We start from the raw sequence: 23,352 nt of genomic DNA, 5'->3' as shown, positions 1-23,352 counted from the left end.
CCCTGTTGTTTGGGTTCAGACACGTGAGTTCTGAGGGAGTGAGACTCCTGCTCCGTGAAGACAGGGTGCTCCCCTGTATCCCCAGGCCTAGTACAGTGCTTAGCACACAGAAGGCACCCAGTAAATATTTGTGGAACACATGGATGAATGAATGATGAAATATTTTAATTCAATTCTTAACCCTGTTAAATTCCAGATATGGGAAAACAGACTGTGTAAAGCTTGAACTTGTAGCACCATGTCATAAATGCCCATTAATACTTGTGGTTTTTAGAAAGCACTTCACCCAGAATAACCCTGCCTCCCCATTCTTGTCTGTTTCGTTGCCACGCAGCACAGGAACGGGCTTTCTCAAGCTTGCCCCTGCAGCTGCTGCCCTGATTGCCCTCTCCGGGGACAGCCCGCTTACAAAATACAGAGGTAACGGACCTAGGAGCCCTGAGAGCCTAAAAGGCAATGACCAAATCTCTGACCCATCATCTTCACTCCTCCCATGTCCCCCCACACAGCTCTCGTTCCTGTGCTCCACATGACTGGGAATTTTTCAAGATGTCGATCTAGGCTTTCTAGTTATTCATAACTTGGTTATCCTTGACATATATTTGTGGAGGGATTTTTCGGACACAAGTAGTCATTATTCCTTTAAAGACGGGGACTTTCCTCACATCACCGTTTACCAACAACATGGTCTTTGTCATTGATGTGCTGAATTATCAATGGGCAAAAATGTGAATGGGTTTTTATTAGTTATCAAATTATCTAGTGTGGGAAGCCTTCAAAATAATCAAGAAATACAACTTTCCCTTCCTTTTCCCTTCATATCCACAAATAAACTGTTTAGAATTCAAACCACATACTCTTAGAAGCTATATTGCAGGTATTCATTTTAAAGATTTTTCCCCCCTTATGTGTCCAGCTCTTTTTCAGCTCTATGCAGAAAAGTACAAGGAAGGTTATGATTCTGAGGCACACATGACACGAATGGTTTTGAGAAACCTACTAACAGATCTGCAGCAGGTAAATCTCTAATACTTAGGAATTCTAAATTTGTTCCAGTTATATTAGCCACATTTGTTATGCAAGAATCTGATTTTTACAGTGTCAATTCTACCTTCACACGCTTCTCCATGCAGCTCCTCCCCTCTGTAGCCACTGCTAGTATCTGAGAAGCGGCTGATCCGTTGCAATCACTTCCTAACTTGTTTCCCCAACTCAAGCTTCTCCTCTCTCCAACTCGACCTCCACACAGCAGCCAGCGACTTTTCCGAAATGCAAATCTCACCCTCATGCCGAAAATTCTTCATTGGACATTCATGTCTATGGAATAAAGCTTAAACTCCTTAGCATCATAAGAAAGGCTTTCATGATTTGACCCAATCCTTTTTTCAAAAAGACGTAAAATGATTGTCACACAAACATAAAATGAATGTATGTCCAAAAATTTATTTAACTCATTAATTAAAAGAGGGCACCAGTAAGATGTTAACACTAGTTAAAAGAAATAGCAAAAGAATAGACAAACAGATAGATTAGGAATATTAAAATGAATTTGCAGGTAGATGCAAGACTGGCTTTTGGGCAAAGAGGAGGGTTGTTCCTCACTCAGGACAGAATTTCTTTGCGTGTCTATAGATAAGAATTATTTGCATTTCAATCAGTTATCCACAACTTAACTTTAATCTCTACAGAGTTGTGAAAGAGCCTAGTCAAAGACAACGATGATATCTCTATAGGTGCAGATATTCCCCATTGAAAAAATAACCAGTGGTTTCTTCTGCTTATTCCATGGTGTTCAATTTTTCCTTTCACTCCTTACATCGTTTTCACTCCTACAATCAAAATCCTTCCTGCACCGAACATGCGCCAAGTTCCCCGTGTCTGACTTACACAGTTCCATCTACTGCAACACAACTGCCTATCCTTTCACTTGACAAGTACTGTTCATCTTTCAGGATCATTCAAATATTAGTCACCTCCTCACTAAAAGCTCCTGTAATTCCCTGTGCATACCTTTGTTATAGCACTTGTCAAATTTTGTTGCAATTATTACCTAGATATATGCTTTCCCCTGCCAGCCCTCGTGGTCTAGTGGTTAAGATCTGGCACTCTCACTGCCACGGCCCGGGTTCATTTCCCAGTGAGGAGACCACATCACCTGTCTGTCAGTTGTCATACTGTGGTGGTTGCCTGTTGCTATGATGCTGAAAGCTATGCCACAGGTATTTCAGATACCAGCAGGATCACTCAAGCTGGACAGGTTTCAGCAGAGTCTTCTAGACTCAGACAGACTAGGAAGAAGGGCCTGGCCACTCACTGCTGAAAAAATTTGTCATGAAAACCCTATGAATAACAACAGAGTATTGTCTGATAGAGCGCGGGAAGGTGAGAGGATAGTGCACAAACAACGGGCAGGGTTTTGGGATCGACCAGAAGGCACTAACAACAAATATGCTTTCCCCACTAGATTGCCTCTCAAAGGCAAGGATTATATCCCATTCATGTTTCTCTCTCTGATGTCTTGAAAAGTGCCTGGTACTAAGGACTTCAACAAATGCTTAATGACAGCATAAATGAAATGCAATGCTGAATACTCAAATAGTTAAGATTTCCATCATTTCCTGTGCTTTAAGAACGTGCAAATTTCATATTGTTTTTATCCTTGCTAGGCAAGGGGACTTACTCTCCTTAAACTAAATATGTTGCTTCCACGTTAGAGTGATGTAACCAAGCAAGGACTTCTGCAGAGGGATTAAGCGCACTCCTGACTGTCTCGTGTGTAAGTGGTTGCTGTCCCCCTGCACCTTCTACCCTGTTTTGAGGATGTCTCTGTTCTTCCTCCAGCCCCTGTAAAACCCCCATGCTAGGTTTTCTGCACTGTGAAGCCACAGTAACTTTCTGTCATTTTTCTCCTGGGACTAGACTGTAGCGGAGGTAAAAAATAATCTTTTTCCTCTACCCATCTTAGGTTCTCTGGCTGGATCCCTGTAAATTAGATGAGCAAAAGGCAAATTAACAAGAGAAAAGCAAGCAGAAGGTTATTAACAGGTGCATGGCATGTACACACGGCAGCACACACTGATGAGTAACTCAAAGAAGTGGTTAGAACTCAGGCTGACATACCATCTCAGGCTAAACAAAGGAAACGGGGCCTGGGTTTCTGGGTGGAGGAGGCGAGTTATGAGAAGGTGACCAGGAAAAGTATGGTGAGCAGGGTTGTTTAGTAAGGTTTGTCATGCAGATTTAAGTTGGTGCCTTCTCCATTGATGAGAGTTGTTAAGAGTCCTCCTCTTCCTGGTAAGGAGAGGGAGACATCTTTGGCAAATGGAAATTTCCTTTATAAATGTACATTTCCTTTACAAAAGGAAAACTTGTGCCCTATTTTTAGAGCTTTTCTTGCATCTGCATGTTCTCAATGGCCTTTAGCTCAAAATAATCCATGTGCTAAAAAGGCATATTTTGGGGTGGTATATTCTGGTACCCTTCAGAACCAAGGATTCTGGGCTAGGTATAGTCGTGATGGGGCAGGGTGTGAGTAAGGAGGAAGATTATCAGAACTCTAAGAGACAGGGAGTATGGTTTAGAAAAACCTATCCAAAATTACCTTTGCTTTGATTTGGCCTTCACACTAATATTTTATGTTCATATTGAGCATAATAATTATTTAATCTATCCTGGAAATTCCAAACTATATTTAAGATGTTCATATTTCTTAAATGGAATGATGATTTTTTAAAAATGTATGAGGTTAAAACACCAGGGGTAGTTATTTCAGAGCTGTTCCGGCGGTGGCGGCAGCACATGGATCCCCTGGCCAGTTTTCTGCTGACTCTGAGGCGTGTCTCAAGGAGCCGCCATGGGGATAGCAAAGGCACTAGCCCAGCAATCCCCACATCCCAGGCCTCAAGCTGGCGGGGGGCCAGCGAGAGTGGGAAAATCTCTCCATCCGTTTATGCAGTTAGACTTGTAAGACTGTGAAAAAAGAAATGGATTGAGGGGCATTTTCCTTCTCCTGTAGAAATCCTTGTACTGGCTTCCTGCTTCCTGACTACTACAGCTGGCCACAGGCTAGCACCCTGTCCAACAGGCCCTAAAAATCTGCCCCTGTTCCAGCACAGCTGCGGTCACTGAGCTGCTGAAACGGCAGCTCCAGGCACTCTGTCTCCTCCCATGCGTTAGTCTGCTCCTGAAAAAGGTAGGAGGGTGGAGATTGCATAGCGAATTATTGTCCCGCTGACTTTTATAAGAACTCAGAGATGGATTCCCACAGAAAATTCCAGGCCCCATGTGTGACTCAAACCCCTCCCCCAAGAGTCCTAATTATCATTTCAAGTGGCGTTCTGCTTCTGCCAGCATGCCGTCTAGCCACATTTAATTCTTCCATGGAACACCTGCAAGAAATTAGTCAAATGGGCAATTAATCCACAAAATCCTTGTGCACACACTTAAGGCCAAAAATGCGGGTTAAAACCCACACAGAAGTGAATTTCCTTTTGACTGGTGTCAGAATCACAGAGCTGGCCAGTTGATCCCATCTGATCCGCTGCCCTTATTTTACAAATGAGGTTAAGCTCCTTTCCCGCGGCTCTGGGACACAGTCCAAGTAAGTGGTCCAGTTGATTCGCCAGCACTCACAGGCCAGAGTATGGGGAAGGAGTTATTTTTTCAGACAAAAGCCAAATAACGTGAGGAGTAGTTACTTATGTTCAGCGGGTGACAGGGTTATTATCAATTTAAAGTACAAGCCATCTTGGCCCTATTACGCAAATGTTTGTTGACTTTTGCCTGGCTAATTGTCAGCAACGTGGTTTTAAGTGCTACTTTCCTGATTAGAAGAATGTTTCTTCGAGTTGCTGGACTCAGCAGGGGGGTCTTTGAAATTACTTCTGAGCTTCCAGGCAATGCCTGCTGACAGCATGTGCTGTCAAAGACCTCAGATGTGAAATTAGGACTGCGACCAAATGGGTGTAAATGGAGGTGACAGGTACACGTATCTGTGCATATAGATAATGTCAGAGCCAAGTCCTTGGCCATCTTGGCAGTCACAATGGGTTCTTGGTCCTTAGCTCAAGTCCTTATGGTGACCGTGATTGAAAGATGGAGACCATTGAGCGAGTAGTGGAGATTAAGCCATTAGAATACACGTGAGGTCGGGTGTGGCAAAGCTTTACGAGAACCCCGCAACAGAGCCAGGAGTCTTGGAGGGAGATCTCAATGCTGCAGCTAATTCGCTTTTAAAAAAGTTTTTACATGAGCAAAATATCAAATCTCACCACCCTTTCCTTTAAGCAGGGATAATGATTACTGCCCTCCCTCCGAAATTGGCGTTTGTTAAAATGAGATGATGTGAAAGTGTTTGAAAAGGTTTTCCTTAAAACCACTCTGAACTTGAATACAGTATTGTTGCTACATGTGATTCAGAGGTCAACAAGGGCAAAGAAAGGTTAAAGCAGTTTGACCAGGATCATAAGAAGTGAAACAACAGAAGCCCACGCTGTGTGGCCCCAGTCCCAGAACTCCCTCGCCCTCCCCTCTCCCACCCAGCCCCACCACACCCCACTCGTTCATTCACTGTCTCTATTCACATGTTGCACAAACACCACAAATGTCTTGTTTGCTTGGACTGAGATGGTTCCCCCAATCTCACACCCCAAACACTTGTGACTCTGTGGCTGTGAGCACCACACTCAGGGGTGCCAATCCCTGTGGCCACGTGTTTCTGCTTCTTCTAACAGCTGACGTGGGGTTTCTTCCTTTTGTAGATCCCAACTGTAGTGGGGGAGAGCCGTGCTCCGTGCTCTGTGGAAAGCGCTGTACGAAGCTGTTTCCAAGGGGTAAGTGCCATGCGAACGTCCCTGAGAGCAGGGGACAGACACGTTTGCTGACTGACTCAAATCACAGACCTACTACTCTACAGCATCCCAGACAACTTAATTTAAGAGGTAGACTCGCCTCTGACTTTTCACGTGATAACCTTCTTCAGCAGAGCTGACAGAAACAGAGCCGGAAAGGAAGATGAAGATGCGTTTTCATCTATGCCCAAGACCAAAGCTGTGCCTAGAAGCACATCTAAGTGCCATTGTTTTCCAGGTGTTGAGCCCAGCAGTCAAAGAAGAGAAATTCCTGTCCTGGTTACAGTCTGAGCCTCCCATCCTCCTGTGGCTCCCGACCTGCTACCGATTGTCAGCCACCGAGCTGGTCACTCACCCTGCTCGGTGCAGCATCTGCGGGAGCTTCCCCATCGCGGGACTGAGGTGGGTCATGCATCCGTATCACTCGGCCCGTCATTCTCCAAACGGGTCAAGTTGGAGCTGAGTCCTCCAGATGTGGGGTCCTTCTCACACGTCCAGAGCTCAGTTGATATTTTGGGGTCAGTAATTTTCTGTATGAGGGATCCTGGTTGATAATAAATTACATTTCATCTTCTATAATTAATGGAATATTAAATTCTTCCATTGACACAGACTCGGACCAGTAGATATTTTTCATTCCTCTAAAACGAAAAAATTTTTTCTTTTGTTACAAAAAACCTTTTAAATATTTTGGAGCCATTCATAAGAATTACAATAATAATAATAGTTTAGATTTATTAAGTGTTAGGCTGAGTGGTTCACGTGGATCATTTCATTTACGACTTGTTATAATCCGTTATAAAAGGTCGTATTATTATCCCCAATTTTCAGAGAAGCTAAAGAACTTGCTTAAGTCCCCATGGTTCGCAAGTGGCAGAGTCTGGGGTTCTGAATCCAGGGTCCCTGCCTTGCACCTATGATGCTAGCCCTGTGCAGACAACTGAGAACGTTCCTTGGACCCAAAGGAAAGATCAGGTTTCACGGGAGCCGCTCACGCAGCTCTTCTCTCCCCCTAGAGGAAAGAGCAGATTTGAAAGCTAGGTTTGGAGGTGTGAGGTTCAGATCTTTCCATAGCTTTGAGGATGACAGTCAAAACCCCATCTTAGGCAGGAAGAGGGCAAAGGCTTGACCTTCTCGAGTAAGAGAAGGTACAAAGGCCAGAGGCTGTTCAGAAGCCAAGTGTCTGACTATAGCAGGATGCGTTGCATTTATGCCAGGAGCAGCCATGTAAGGCTGAGATGAGACTGGGGAAAATGTGGTTCTCTATTGGTAAAGGCACCAACAACAGACCAGTCTCATCACCCACACTACAACCCTCCTCATATCCCTGCAGGTAGTTTCAGGGTGTGAAGGAACGAACGCAAGGTGAGGGGCAGGAGCTGTCCCAGGTGAGTGGATGTAACCATACAGCAAGGCTGGATAAAGCTGCCAGTATGGGTGGCTCATCAGATGACCCTTATAAAAAATACTTTATGTTACACATTTCATGTAAAACGTGAATGTCTTCCCAGTTATGCACGTCGAATAATTTTCAAAGTTCTGTAAAAACTTTGCAAAGCCGAGAAGGCAGAGTTTACTAGCCCCATTTTCCTCGTGAAGAAACCAAGTCATTATTTAACATCATTCAACTAACGTTTATTGAAAACCTACCACGTACCAGAATCCTCCAAAACAGTGAGCTTCCGTTTCCACCTTATGGTCACTGATGACGGTGGAGTGTGAATTCCAGCTCGAGCCTCCTGCCTGGTGGTGAATTGTGGTGGTTACAGCACTGGCTCTCCACGCAGGCGGTGTCCCTGGCTCAAAGCCGCCTCTGCCGCTTTCTAAGTAGTCATATAACTTTGTGCAAGTTGCTTAAACTCTGATTCAGTGTCTTCATTTGTAAAATGAGGATAATAACGAGACTACCCTCGCTTAGAGAACTTCTGTGGGGATTAACTGTCACACGGCCACTCTGCCTGCCTCGCAGTAAGCGCTCAACAGTGTAGCCTCTGTTACAGCCGCTCAACACCATTCGTATCCGCAGGGGACCAGGTGTGGGCGCACAGCAGTGAACACGGGCAGCTGGGCTGGTCTCGTGGAGCATACATTCTCCTGCTCTGCCTTCAGACGACTTTGGTCAGAGGACCTTCTGCCGTCTGGCCTCAGGGCCGTGAGTGTTTGTTCCACTCTTCCTTGGAGTGATCAGCAGGTGTGGACGACTGACGTGCTCGCAACTCTTCTTCACTCCAGCCTCCGCTAGCTTCTCCTCCCCCTCTTTCTACCTGGGACTGCCACCACTTTCACCTCCAGTCCGGTGTTCTATGCACTGCGTGAGTCTCTCTTCCCCATGAAACCTTTTCAGACCGTGCCAGCCCACAGGAGCTCCCTCCTCTCTCCTAGGGCACTTGTTTTCTTTGCCTCTCATTTGCCACCTAATCACATCTGATCTAACTTTGCTGGTTAGCACCTCAAGCTTCCATATCATCTTTTTGTAGCAAGATAGGAAATTTGAAGAGCACAGGGATCTTGTCATATTTCCTTTTTTGTACCTTTTTGGGGGGGGGGGTGTGAAATCGCAGATGCTCACAGGAACAGGGCCAGGACTATCAACAAGAGAAGAGGCTGGGAGGGACTGTGGCGAGTGGAGGAGTGTGTCTCTCATCCAGAAGGAGTGGCTGCCACTTTGCCCTCTAGTTGCTGCCGTTGATGAGGAAGACACAGCTGTGTGCCACCTACAGCACAGCTGGAGAAGAGAATTAAAATATCAGAAACAGAGGTATAGATCCCTGATATTTTACAGACTATGATCCCACTCCCCCTGAAAAGTCACTAATTCACGACTGTGAGGTCTCACAGTGTTTTCGCCGAGTGTTATGAGACACCCCTCCTTCCCAGAGTGCCCCCAGAGTCCCTCCTCTCCTCTGACCACCAGAGATTTAAGGTGGCAAGTCTGCACCGTTGATGTGTTAAGAAACTTGGTGTGGTGGTCACTCAGTTCTGGCTGGAGAGGAATTCCTCTCTTCCTCTTTATTCTTTCCTACATACAGATTTCTGGAAAATGACACAAGTTTATTTTAGATTCTTTATCTATGGTTTTATTTTCCCCAACACCAAGTGGGAATGCAGGTGAATATTATCATATCTCACGAATTTTCCAGAGAAGCCAGAATTCACACTTTATTGAAATCTTCCAGTTTTTTTTTAAGTTGAGAACTAAATTCAAAATATTTGAATGCATTGTGCAGCTGCACAAGGTGCGGCTGCAGACTGCAAGGTCTATCCCAGGACTGTGGCACATGTCACCTGCACACAGACGCCGCTTGGTCTTTTGGGGGGGATGAGTCAGACGCCCGTACCATAGTTTGTTGGATTAAACTATATTAACATAATGCCATATTATTAAATATGCTGTCAAAAGAAGATCTCTGATGAAATGAACGCATCAGATTCATTTAGTATCCTTGTAGAGTATGGGAGAAACTTCATGCTCACTTGACACTCAGACATCTCCTGTATGTTTAGGGGCACTCGTTCTCCACCTGAATGTTAGTCTTTGCTCTCCTACTGGTAGAGACATAAGCTGCACCTGCATTTCCATCGGCAGATACCGCTGTCTGAAGTGTCTCGACTTTGACGTCTGCCAGGTGTGTTTCTTATCTGGTCTTCACAGCAAGGCCCACTAGAAGTCTCAGCCCGTGACGGAGTCCTGCGTCCAGGTAACATCGAATGCGACGTGCCAACCATTTGTGAATTGGATCAGCATGAGCTACAGCAGTTAAAGAGCTACCCCTCCTGTAAAACCACAGAATCTTCTCTTTTCATACGTTATAATATTTAAGAATAAGGAAATGGAAAACTCAACCATAAATATTTCTCAATGTAAATATGCTTTCTTTACATCGTAGATTTTACTAAAAGCTTTTGAGGACAACAAAAGGCCAAACAGAGTCCAGTCTGAAGCCATCAATGCCACACTGCGGACTAGAAATATCTAGGGAGTGAGAGGGGAGAGGCATTGGAAATGGCTACAGATTAAAAAGAAAAGGCTCTGGTTTGGTAAAAATGATGTAACAAGGCTTCTAGTTGCTGGTACATTTTTGGAGAAGTTTTTTTTTTTTTTTGTGAGGAAGATCAGCCCTGAGCTAACATCCATGCTAATCCTCCTCTTTTTGCTGAGGAAGACCAGCTCTGAGCTAACATCTATTGCCAATCCTCCTCCTTTTTGCCCCCCAAAGCCCCAGTAGATAGTTGTACGTCATAGTTGCACGTCCTTCTAGTTGCTGTATGTGGGACGCGGCCTCAGCATGGCCGGAGAAGCGGTGCATGGGTGCATGCCTGGGATCCGAACCCCGGGCCGCCAGTAGCGGAGCGCGCACTTAACTACTAAGCCACAGGGCCAGCCCTTTTTTTTTTAACATGTCTTTTCCTGAGCCCTGAAAAGAAAGATCAGTATCTCAGTTTTGACTGACAGAGAACAAAGCTAAGACTTCATAGCTGCCTTTTGAATGTTTTTTTAAAGAAAATTATAAATACTTAGCAAGAGAATTCAGCTCTTTCTAAGAAGAAAGAGAAATGGGATAGTAGGATAATTTTAAGCAAAGAGTATTTAAATCTTCCCAGAAAGAACACTTCCTTATGGTCACTGAGTTCCTGTGGTCTGTTTCTCCGTGCGGTGGCTTCATCTTCAAACACCAGTAGTGAGGGATGCTCATTAATCACCTTTACCGAGGGTGGTTTTCCCTCATGCGTGGCCACAAAAGTCAAGTGCCTGGATCTTGCCAAATAATCTCCTGGGCTTTGCTGTATTAAACGCTGTTAACCCGGATCCTCAGGTTCCCTGGCCCGGGATCTTCCTGTTTCTAAAGCCCTGCAGAGAACCAGGGCGTATCGATGTTAGACTGACACCGTGTGGGCACCTGGCTTTACACTTTAGATTTCAAGGGCTGAAAATGTTTTCATAAAACGTCTGGTTCCTCTGTTTCCTTTTGGCAGAGGTTCTTAATGTGGGGTCTATGGATGGACTTCAGGGGGTGTGTAAATCCACTGAAATTTTATACAGAACTAAACGTAGGAGCATTCTTCTGGAGATAAATCTGCCAATGAGCATCCAATTCTCAAAGGAATCCACAATCCAAATGTCAGCACCCACAGACTTAGTCCTCTTTCACGGCCCCTTCTCGTTGCAGAATTCCGCGTTACTGAGTTGCTCTAAGGAACAGGACTTATTGTGGAAGTTGAGGGACATTTAATTTGGAAACTTATGCTATGTGTGTGTATAGAGGCAGAATGTGAAGAAACTCAGGTAGAAAGGAAGGAAGGAAGATGATTTTTCTGAGGACCTAAAAGAAAGTGAAATAATTCCAGAAACTTTCCTGGTGGCTAGTCCACCCAAGTCAGGAAAGAAGACCATGTTTAGACCGACCTGACCCTTGTTAATGTTGGCCACTCCAGCAGGTGTCAGCAAAGGAGAACACAAAACTCCTCCTCGGGGCCCTCAGAAGCAACCTGCTCCAAGGACGCCGTGGGAAGCGGTGGCTGCTGGACCAAGTGAAGCCCGAGGGCGTGGCTGACCGTGCCCGGGCCGGGTGAGCATCTGTGAGTGACTGTGCTGCAGAGGGGCGGCCCGGGGGGCCTGGGCGCTGGGCTCTGCAGCCAGCTCAGGCACGGGCAGCAGCGTTCATAATGCAGATGCTCTCAAAGAAGGCAGGACGTGGGGGTGCGGGGAAACTAAGATGCTTTTTCCCTCCAGAAATAACCTCAAATTTTAAAGTAGAACAAGAGGCAAAAATGCCTTTAAGTGGCGTATCCAATCATTAAAATTATTCCAACTAAAGGCATCAGACAGACACAGAAGATTTTTAATATTAGAGTATCTGAATAACTTTGTTCTGTATCTTTAGTTTTTGTTGGTTTGCTTTTGAAAGCCTAATTCAGAATTAACACTTTATTTTTTAAAAAATGAAAAGAAAGACACTCAGTATCCCTCACTCACAGATGAGTGTATTCACGGTTTAGTATTCTCAAAGCAGGAATTAGACTGTACATAAAATTTTTCATTCTTGTTTTCATCTACATTAAATGGAGACCGTTTCCCAAGTCATTAGTCTCCAAAATGTCATTTTGAATAGCCTCACTCTCATCTTTATAAAGTGCCATAATTCACAGCAATCCCTTATCATTCAACATTTTGCTTATTTTTAAATTTGCCCCTCAAAATTCTGTAGTCAACATCTCTACGCATGCATCTTCCTATATTTTTAGTATTTCATTAAGATAAGTTCACTTAAGTAAAACCACTGGATCAAAGTTGTGAATTTTATTCATCCTCACAATTCAGAATGCTAATTTGTGCTCCAGCGGGTTATCCCAAAGCATACTCCCCCACCGGGGTATGAGATCACTCATCAATCTCTGACTACCAGCCTAAAGAGGACTATAAAAAGCCTTCATGACCTTCATTTTTGAAGTAACCACTTCTTCATAATTTAAAATTGCAGAAGGTAAAGGAAAGACGTACTGTTTCCGTGGGCTTATGATCACCAAACTTTTAGGAGGAAAAAACCCAGAATTATTCATTCACTCCCATTTTATCTACTGGAGTATAAGAATAGATCAGTTTAAATCAGATTGGTATTTATTTATTAATTTCTTTTGTAATTCTCTAATCTTTTCTTAGATATCCACCAGCATATTTCCATCTCAGTCCCAGACCCTATTTCTGTGGTCATTTTGTCACTTTACAATTTGGTGTAATTTGAGTATATTTTTATAGCTCTTTAAAGGAAAAAGTACATATTGACGTCACAATTAGATGCCATTCATTGTGCCTGTGTCACACTTACCTAACAGGTTGTTATCAATATATCCTTCAAGTTAGAGAGTTTGGATATCATCTTGACGTATATATATCTTTAACATGGTACGAAGGATTTAAATTTAAAAATAAAAACAAAGGTATCAGGTGCCAATTCACCTGTGTCCTTCCAGCCATTTATTTCGTCTTTCTCCAGCAGAGTAAGGATGAAATATGTCAGTCATTGGGATTTGTGTATAGTTGAGATCTTGTTTAAATTCCTACCTTCTCAGTTAGAACACAAAGATCCACACCCTTATTTGCATTTCTTTTGGCCACTGAAGCCCACTGATCTTTTAGAAACACAAATATGAAGGCATTCCTGAGCACTGGTCTCCCCCGAACTCCATGCCTTAACTCCCTCCTTTAGCTCCCTGCTGTTTTTCAGCTAAAAACTGAGGGTTGTAGCATGACTTAGGAAAGTCCTCATACCTGGGCCGCCCTAACAACCTGTCGGGTTTCACCTCCCCCCACCTCTGTGCCCCAGCCCTGGTTCCCCCCGAACCTTTACAGAACGGGCATGCCCAGACCACCTCCCTGCGTGGCTTGACTCTCCACCCACTAAAGACCCACAAAAGGTCTTTGCACAAGTGTTACCTCATCCCTGAGGCGCTTCCTGAGCACCCATGGAACAGTTCAGCCCGTCCCCTCTGGCACCCCCAATCCTCCTCCCTTGCTTTGTTTTTCTTTAAAACATTTCATCAGCATCTGACACTCTATATATTTTACTTGCATTTAAAAATTTTTTTTGCTAAAATATAAGCCCCATGAGGGGAGGAATGTTTTATTGTTTCCAGTTGCATTTCCAGAATCTATAACAATGTGTGAACATGATAAATGCCCAGTGAATGTTTGTTGACTGACTGACTGGCTGAGTGACTAACAAGACAGATGGATACATGATGGCGGGGTTGTTGGGTGGATGGATAAGGTGGATCGTGAGCTCTTTCAGAATGCAGCTTGAAAGGGCATCGCAGGGAGTAATGACACAGTGTTGGAAGAAGGTAGTGAAGTTTGAGCCTGGGACAGAGAGACACGGGAGCCTTGTTCTCAGCCAGCTGTGTGTGTGGCTCTGGGGAAGTCACTTCATGTTCCTATGACTCAGGTTCTTCACCTGATGACAGGGACAACCTGTCCTTCCTGCTCCAGAGGAGTGTCTGCAGAGATAAGATGAGGAAAGGGAATTGCAAGAGCTACGAAAGGCTGAAGGTTCTTTAAATGTCAGTGTGTTACACTCTGTCCACCTGAGTACAGTAGAGCTGTTCCCAAAGTTACATAAAATTCTTGTGGAATAGCTTTCAGTTCAGCCTAGATATTGATGAGCTCAGAAATTCTGATTAGTGGCTGGTCTAGGAGAAATGAATGTGGAATATTATTATTTTATGATGTGATAATAGGCAAAAACACATCCTTGATATCTATTAAGTTGGCACATCCTTACTGACCATCTTCCAAGAAATTAATGATTATTGCCAAGTAGAAATGTTGAATTCATTCCTTGATTCAGTGAACATTCTGCCTGGCAATGAGCCTCTTCCCTTTTGATGTGGATTCACTTACTTTTACATATTAGTTTACGCTGAGAATATTTTCATTTACAAAAATGTAATACAGCTAGGTGCCAAATATCAACACTGTTATTACATATCTTGGGAAGTTCTTGCAAATATAATAAAAAAGAAAGTTAAAACAGTAAAAAAGAATAGAATTACCTCCATTTGCAGCTAATATGATTGTGAATCCCCAAGAAAGTTCAAATCATTCTAGCAAAAACTGTGAGAATTAATAGGCTCCAAGTGTGGAAAATAAAATACATATTCACAAATTAATAGCTCTTTACTAGCAATAGCCAGCTAGAAATTTTATAAAAATCTCATTTACAATATCAGTAAAAATTATTTTTAAAAAGAAACTAGGAAAAATAGCTGAACAAAAAAGAAACAAGACCCATATAAAGAAAACTGTGATATTTCACTGAGGACAGAAAATATGACTTGAACAAAAGGATAAATGTTACCAAACTCCTAAAAGAGAAGACATTAGCTTCAGAATGGACATGCTCCAACGAGGACCCATTGATCCTCATTATTCGAAGATTCCATATTTATGAATTCACTCACCCATGAAAACTTACTTGTAACCCCAAAATCCATGCTCACAGTACTTTCTCGGTCATCTGCAGACGTGCCCAGAGTGGCAAGTCTGAGTTGCTTGATGCACAGCTGGGGTTGCACTGAGAGACGCTCTGCCTTCTCGTTTCAGCTCATACTGCAGACACGTGTCCTTTTCTGTCTATTTTGTGCCGCGTTGTTCATGTTTTTGTGCTTTTTGTTCATGATTTCGCTATTGCAAATGGCCCCCCAACATAGTGCTGAAGTGCTGTCTAGTGTTCCTCAGTGCAAGAAGGCTGTGACGGGGCTTAATGAGAAAATGCGTGTGATAGAAAAGCTCCCTTCAGGCATGAGTTACAGTGCTGATGACCATGAGTTCAAGGTGAATGAGTCAACAATAGATGTTAAATATGATGTCTTTAAACAGAAACACAAGTAAAACAAGGTTGAGTATTGATCAGTCAAGGACAATGTGACCAGAGACTGCAAGAACCTAACTCCGTGTTTTCCGGGAGCACCGGGTCAGGTTCATGAACTCAGTGTCTGCGGTGACGGCACAGATCGTAAGGGCCACGAATAATGAGAATCGACTGTATTTAAATTCAATGCATTTCCAAAGAGCATCACAATGTTTCTTAAATAGGATAAAATAATTTTGAAGACATGTTGGAAGAATAAATGTACAAGAATATTTAAAGTTATGAAATTGAAGAATAGTGAGATGGGATGTTCTTCAACAGGTATTAAAACTTACTGGATAACTCTATGATCAAATAGTATAAAAAAGAGATAGACATGTAGGTCTGAGGACAATAATAAGAAATTTAATTATTGATCCAAGCATAAATGGGTACCTAATATGTGATAAGGGTGGCATTTCAGTTCAATGGGAAAGGATGCATAATTGGCTATCCATCTGAGAGAAAACAAAACTGGCCTTTATTTCACTCCATATACTAAAATAATTTCCAAATTGATTGAAATTTAAATGTAAAAAGAAATTAAAATAAAAATATTAGAAAAATTTAGGAGACCTGGGAATCCAGGAGACCTTCCTAACAAGACAGAAAACAAAGAACCATGAAGTAATAGATGCATAGATGTCCACGACAACATGCGGTTTAACCTCTTCCTGAGGTCGATGACATCATCACCCAGTCTAAAGGTAAGCCTTAGACTTAGAAAAGCATTTTCACCAATAACACAAGCTGTGCTGTACAAAGAGCCCTGCTAACTGATAAGAAAAACTCAGAGGAAAGAGAAGAACAAGAACAAGATGGAGGAGGAGGAGATGAGGAAGAAGAAAATGAAGAAGAGGAGGAGGGAGAGGGTGAGGACGAAAATATACCCCATATATAAAGAGGCAACTGCAGGAGAGAAATTCCAAACAGCCACTAAACACAAAAAAGTACGCTCCACCTCACTAGTGGTTAGAAAAATGCAAAATAAAGGAACATGAGCTATCACCATTTTAGTTGTCAGAGTGGCAAAGATTAAATGAATAACGCCCAGTGCTGGTGAATATGGAAGAAAATAGGAGTTCTTGAAATCTGGTAGGGTACAAATGGCTACAGACTTCAGAAAATAATCTGAAAAGTGTTCATTCATTTATTTATTCAATAAATATTTAGTGAACACTGCTCTAGGCACTTGGGACATATCAGTAAACAAAAGAGACGAAGATCTCTGCCCTCACAGAGCTTTCTTTCTAGGAGGGGACCAGACAATGAGAAATAGGCCTGTAAGTGAATTATATCGTATATCAGAAGTTGTAAGTTCTAAAGTTAAAGAAAAAAAGGAGAGCCAGTAAAAGAGATCAAGACTTGGAGGGAACGTTGGTAGCAAATTTAAGTAGGGTAGTCACGGTGGACCTCAGTGAGAGGTAGTATTTGAACAAAACCTTGAAGGAGGTGAGGGAGTGAGTCACACAGGTGTCCGAGAAAAGCCCACGGCAGGTCCAAAGGACAGCCAAGGGGTCAGAGTAGCTGACTCGAATGAAGGATGAGATGCTGAGAATAGACTGACCCTAGGGGGCAGGAGGAGAAGCAAGGTTATATAAATATTTTCCTAAATTTTCTTCTATTGCTTCTATTTTGAATATAAATGTTCAATCCATTTGGAATTTATTTTAGCAAGGGTCTAGCTTTGCTTTCTTTCAGATGGATAGCCAATATTTTGTTGAATATTAGGTTTGCTTATATGCTTGGATCAGTTAATAGATTCTGTAGTCTCATCCTCAGATGTATGGGTCAGTTCTTGTGTCTACACTAAATATACTGTCAGGATGGTGCTATGGTAAGTAGAAGGATAAAATTGCTATCATCTGAAATAGGGGAGGCTAGAGGTGGAGCAGGTCTGTGGGGGAAGGGCAGGAGCTCAGTTTGGGACATGTTGAAATTGAGATGTCCCTTAGACATCCACGTGGAGATGTTGAGTAGGCACTTGGCTATTTCATGTGTGGAATTTGGAAGAAAGTCTACTGGAGATACAAATTTGGGAGTTGTTGACATATATGGCTTTCAAAGCCTTGAGATTGAATGAGATCACCAAAGAGAGAGTGTAGATAGAGAAGAGAGGAGAATTGAGGACTGAACCCTGGGACACCCACATTACAAAGTTGGAGAAAAGAAGAAAAACCAGCAAGGGAGACAGAAAGTGGTGAGTGAGGTGGGAGAAAAACCAAGAAAATGAGGAATCTTGGAACACAGGTAGAGAAAGGTCTCAAAGAGGAGGGCGTGGTCTACGGTGTCAAATGCTGCTGCTGGGTCAAGTAAGAATTTACCTTTGGATTTAGCAGTGAGGAAACCATTGACGACCTAAAAAGAGCATTGTGGAGGGGCCGGCCCGGTGGCACAAGCAGTTAAGTGCCTGCGCTCCGCTCCGCTGCGGCGGCCCGGGGTTCGCCGGTTCAGATCCCAGGCGCTCACCAATGCACCGCTTGTCAGGCCATGCTGTGGCGCGTCCCATATAAAGTGGAAGAAGATGGGCACGGATGTTAACCCAGAGCCAGTCTTCCTCAGCAAAAAAAGAGGAGGATTGGCAGATGTTAGCTCAGGGCCAATCTTCCTCACACCCAAAAAAAGAAAAAAAGAAAAGAAACTCTATTAAAAAAAAAAAAAGAGCATTGTGGTAGTTGAAAAAGTCAGACTAGAAGCAGTTCAAGAGAGAATGGCAGCTGAGGAATTGAAGATACCAAGAAAATTCTTTCCAAGATTTTTCCCTGTAGAGGGAGCAAAGAGATGGTGTAGGTGGTGGGGTGACTGAAGTTAAGAGGATGCTTTGTTATGAAGGAAAAAACAACAGCATATTTGTGTACTGAAGGGAATGAGTTTGTAGAGAGAAAACTTGATGATTTGGTGCAAGAGGGAGAATTGTTGCAGGAATGCCATTCAGCAGGCAACAGGGGTTGGGATCTAGTGCACATGTGGAGGGATTGGCTGTAGAAGAGTGGCATCTACTAAACATAAAGATATGCACAATATTTGGCTCTGGATCCATTTTTGGAACTCTGTCTTATAGGAATGGAAGAGTCATTACATAGTCGGTAAGGATACACTGTGCAGCATTGGAGGGCGGAGCAGTAACCCAGAGACAAGGAAGGTTCCACCGGTAGAAAAGGGTGGAGCACATACGACACAGACAAACACAGAACATAGTGAGGCTACTTCAGAGCAAATTTTACCCCTATCTATTACACTAGAGAGCATTCATCATCATACGTTAACAGGAAAGGGCAGAATACCGTGTATGGAATGATGCCATTTCTGTTTCAAGAACTAATTCAGTATGTATTTTGATGTTTGTAAACATTTGTATGAGTACAGAAAATGGTGTTGAACAACCCAAGCTATTAAAATGACCCCAGTTGGGGTAGGAATAGAGTGTCACTCAGAAGATATGTGACAAAGAAGTTATGAGTTACCCTGGTTTTCTCGCCAAAATGCCCACCGCTTAAACACATATTTGAAGTGTGCCACAAAATAATCACTTCTTTCCCTATACTCTCCTTGCTTTCTGTAGGAATAATCACATTATGTCAAAAGTGACTGTATATTTGTCTGTTCATTAAATGTGAAGTCTCTGTGAGCAGGGAGTTCTCTGCTTTTTCTGAAAAAAAACCTATTTATCTGCAATAACTCAATTTTGTAAGATGCTTTAAAATAGTTTTTGAATAAAGGAATGAAACTAAATGGAATTGTATAAAACAGAATATGCCTGACCTTAAACTGGTCTGCTCCATTCTATGTTCTTTTAGATATGACATACTAAGCACACACCTGCACTTGGAACCCCTGGGATGGTGACCTGGACAATATGACCCGAGGGGGTGTCTGCAGCCATCCCTGAATTTCTTCGCATTCTCATCTCTAGATTGTCAAGATGGAGGGGAAGTGGAATTTTCATTCCTATTATTGGCTAATTGGCTCTCTATCACCGAAGAGCGCAGAGAAAAAAGTTGGGCTACTTTATTGCTCGTTTTTGGATATTAAATTTAATATCTAATTTAACATTTCCTAAAAAGACTTTCCTCAGTGGCGTACCTGATAATTAAAAACTCTACGTTATGACAGGCTCTCCATTCAGTACAACAGCTCTGAAGTACCCATGTATGAAAGTCCAACTGGAGCAGTGGAAACAGCAACCACAGAGGCCTCCAAACCGGTCTCTCAAAGGACATCCCGGGCCCAGCACAACACCAGCAGTCATCGGGTGAGTTAGAGGGGGAAAGGAATCGTGGATGAGGCACAATGAATCCGGACCACTTTGTAATGGCACAGGCAGATTCGGTGAACCTCCCTTGGTTTGGTGAACATTTGCAAGATGTTGATGCCATCAAGGAAAAAAATCTAGGAACATATTTTTTAAAATAACTTTTTTATCTTCAATTATAAAGTGCTACGTATTTATTATAGAAAATTTGGAAAAGTGAGAAAAGAGCAAAGAACAAATTTAAAGTTACAATCAACCCATGATAATATGGATTAATTAATATTAGTTAATATTTTGGTGTACTTCCTTCCCTGCAAACATTTTTAATATAGTTTACATTATACTGCCAAATTTATTGATTATATAGTTCTTTATCATGGTAAGTTATATTGTGAGCATCTTCCCTTGCCATTACAATTCTTCAAAACCATCTTAATAGTTATGTCATTTTTATTGACATGGATGTAACTTATTTAACCCCTCCTCTGTTGTTGCATATTTGGGTTATTTCCAATTTTTGCTATAGTTAAAAAATTTACTATTGAAATCCGTATACATTATTCGTCATGCGTGGTTCCTCAATTATTCCTTAGGATGTGTTTCTTAAAGTGGATTCACTAGAATGAGAAATGAGAACATTTTTAAGACGCTCTACACTTATTGCAAAGTTGCTGTTTAGAAAGGGTATGCCAAATTACACTCCCAGTGAATTCAAGAAACAATTTCACTTGATCCTTTCTAATACTGACTATTACCATATTTTAAATCTTGTTAATTTTGACAGAATATATTTATTTGCCTTAATTTCCATTTCTCTGATTGAGTGGAAAGAAACATCTTTCCCACATAGTTTAGAAGGCAGTTGTATTTTCTCTTCTGTCTGTGCCCTCGGTCCATTTTTACTGACACATCAATTTGATTTATTAATGTACTTGAACTTTTAAACTTTAACTGCGGGAAACCTTTCTTCATAGTTATTTCCTTTTAGTCTTATTTATAGTGTGATTTGCTATATAGGCATTTTCGATTCTTAAGAAAACACTATCAATCTTTTCCTTTCTGACTTCTTACACACTTTTATGCTTGGAAAATTTTCTCCATGAAGAAATCAAATGATTCTTGAGCTCTATCTGTTTTAACATGGTTTGGTATTTTCGACATTTAACGTTTAAATCTACTGGCTTTCATCTCAATGCATGTTAGAAGGTCAGGGTATTCCCACATTCCTACTTTTTACTTCAATAGCCAATTTTCTCTAACCTCGAATAAATCTTTTCCTTTCTTATTTCTGTGTAGTGGTTCCTTTAATATATGCTAAAATTTGCACCATTTTAGAATGTGTTTTACTGCTATCTATTCAGCTCAATTGCTTTTATTTATTTATTTTTTTAATTTTTTGTTTACTGCAGTAACATTGGTTTATAACATTGTATAAATTTCAGGTGTACATCATTATACTTCTATTTCTGCATAGATTACATCATGTTCACCACCCAAATACTAATTACAACCCGTCACCACACACGTGCCAAATTATCCCTTTTGTCCTCCTCCCTCCCCTCTTTCCCTCTGGTAACCACCAATCCAATCTTTGTCTCTATGTGTTTGTTTGCTGTTGTTATTATCTACTACTTAATGAGTGAGATCATTCGGTATTTGACCTTCTCCCTCTGACTTATTTCACTTTGCATTATACCCTCAATGTCCATCCATGTTGCCACAAATTGCTGGATTTCATCGTTTCTTATGGCTGAGTAGTATTCCATTGTGTATATATACCACATCTTCCTTATCCATTCGTCCCTTGATGGGCACTTAGGTTGCTTCCAAGTCTTGGCTATTGTGAATAACACTGCAATGAACACAGGGGTGCATGTATCTTTACATATTGGTGTTTTCAAGTTCTTTGGATAAATACCCAACAGAGAAATAGCTGGATCATACGGTAGTTCTATCCTTAATTTTTTGAGGAATCTCCATACTGTTTTCCATAGTGGCTGCACCAGTTTGCACTCCCACCAGCAGTGTGTGAGAGTTCCCTTCTCTCCACATCCTCTCCAACACTTGTTGTTTCCTGTCTTGTTAATTATAGCCATTCTGATGGGCGTGAGGTGATATCTCATTGTAGTTTTGATTTGCATTTCCCTGATAGTTAATGATGTTGAACATGTTTTCATGTGCCTGTTGGCCATCTGTATATCTTCTTTGGAGAAATGTCTGTTCAGGTCTTTTGCCCATTTTTTAATTGGGTTGTTAGTTTTTTTGTTGTTGAGATGCATGAGTTCTTTATATATTTTGGAGATTAAGCCCTTATCAGATGTATGGTTTGCAAATATCTTCTCCCAATTGTTAGGTTGTCTTTTCGTTTTGTTGATGGTTTCCTTTGCTGTGCATAAGCTTTTTAGTTTGATGTAGTCCCATTTGTTTATTTTTTCTATTGTTTCTCTTTCCTGGTCAGACGTGGTGCTTGAAAATATGTTGCTAAGACCGATGTCGAAGAACGTTCTGTCTATGTTTTCTTCTAGAAGTTTCATAGTTTCAGGTCTTACATTCAAGTGTTTAATCCATTTTGAGTTAATTTTTGTGTATGGTGTAAGGTAAGGGTCTACTTTCATTTTTTTTGCATGTAGCTGTCGAGTTTTCCCAACACCATTTGTTGAAGAGACTTTCTTTTCCCCATTGTATGTTCTTGGCTCCTTTGTTGAAGATTAGCTGTCCATAGAAATGTGGGTTTATTTCTGGGCTTTCGATTCTATTCCATTGATCTATGTGTCTGTTTTTGTGCCAGTACCATGCTGTTTTCGTTACTATAGCTTTGTAGTATATTTTGAAATCAGGGAGTGTGACACCTCCAGCTTTGTTCTTTTTTCTCAGGATTCCTTTAGCTATCCAGGGTCCTTTGTTATTCCATATAAATTTTAGGATTCTTCGTTCTGTTTCTGTGAAAAGTGGTGTTGGAACTTTGATAGGGATTGCATTGAACCTATAGATTGCTTTAGGAAGTATGGACATCTTAACTATGTTAATTCTTCTAATCCAAGAGCACGGAATATCTTTCCATTTCTTTTTGTCTTCTTCAATTTCTTTCAGCAACATTTTATAGTTTTCAGTGTACAGATCTTTCACCTCTTTGGTTAAGTTTATTCCTAGGTATTTTATTCTTTTTGTTGCAATTGTAAATGGGATGGTATTCTTAATTTCTCTTTCTGCTGCTTCATTGTTTGTGTATAGAAATGCAACTGATTTTTGTATGTTGATTTTGTATCCTACAACTTCACTGTATTCATTTATTACTTCTAAAAGTTTTTTGGTGGATTCTTTAGGGTTTTCTATATATAAAATCATGTCATCTGCAAATAGTGAGAGTTTCACTTCTTCCTTTCCAATCTGGATCAATTTTATTTCTTGTTCTTGCCTGATTGCTGTGGCTAGGACTTCGAGTACTATGTTAAATAGGAGTGGTGAGAGTGGGCATCCTTGTCTGGTTCCTGTTCTTAGAGGGATAGCTTTCAGTTTTTCACCATTGAGGATGATATTAGCTGTGGGTTTCTCATATATGGTCTTTATTATGTTGAGATACTTTCCTTCTATACCCATTTTATTCAGAGTTTTTATCATAAGTCGATGCTGTATCTTGTCAAATGCTTTCTCTGCATCTATTGAGATGATTATGTGATTTTTATTCTTCATTTTATTAATGTGGTGTATTACGTTGATTGATTTGCAAATGTTGAACTATCCCTGCATCCCTGGAATAATTCCCACTTGATCATGGTGTATAATCTTTTTAATGTATTGTTGTATGCGATTTGCTAGTATTTTGTTGAGGATTTTTGCATTGATGTTC

The 23,352-nt window shown here is 41.6% G+C and overlaps 1 protein-coding gene across 1 annotated transcript in view; it reads left to right on the top strand.

Moving 5' to 3' along the window:
• The window catches only part of DYTN (dystrotelin), a 59,048-nt gene that overhangs the window by 12,255 nt on the left and 23,441 nt on the right, over positions 1 to 23,352 (top strand). The window contains 6 exon segments of the mRNA XM_058549692.1: positions 335 to 420; positions 917 to 1,017; positions 5,760 to 5,831; positions 6,088 to 6,251; positions 9,436 to 9,547; positions 11,286 to 11,416. Coding sequence (XP_058405675.1) covers positions 335 to 420; positions 917 to 1,017; positions 5,760 to 5,831; positions 6,088 to 6,251; positions 9,436 to 9,547; positions 11,286 to 11,416 — 666 coding nt within the window.

Source organism: Diceros bicornis, chromosome 10 (genome assembly GCF_020826845.1).
Source record: "Diceros bicornis minor isolate mBicDic1 chromosome 10, mDicBic1.mat.cur, whole genome shotgun sequence".
In the NCBI taxonomy this organism is placed as follows: Eukaryota; Metazoa; Chordata; class Mammalia; order Perissodactyla; family Rhinocerotidae; genus Diceros; species Diceros bicornis.
This window is presented reverse-complemented; position numbering and strand designations above follow the sequence as displayed.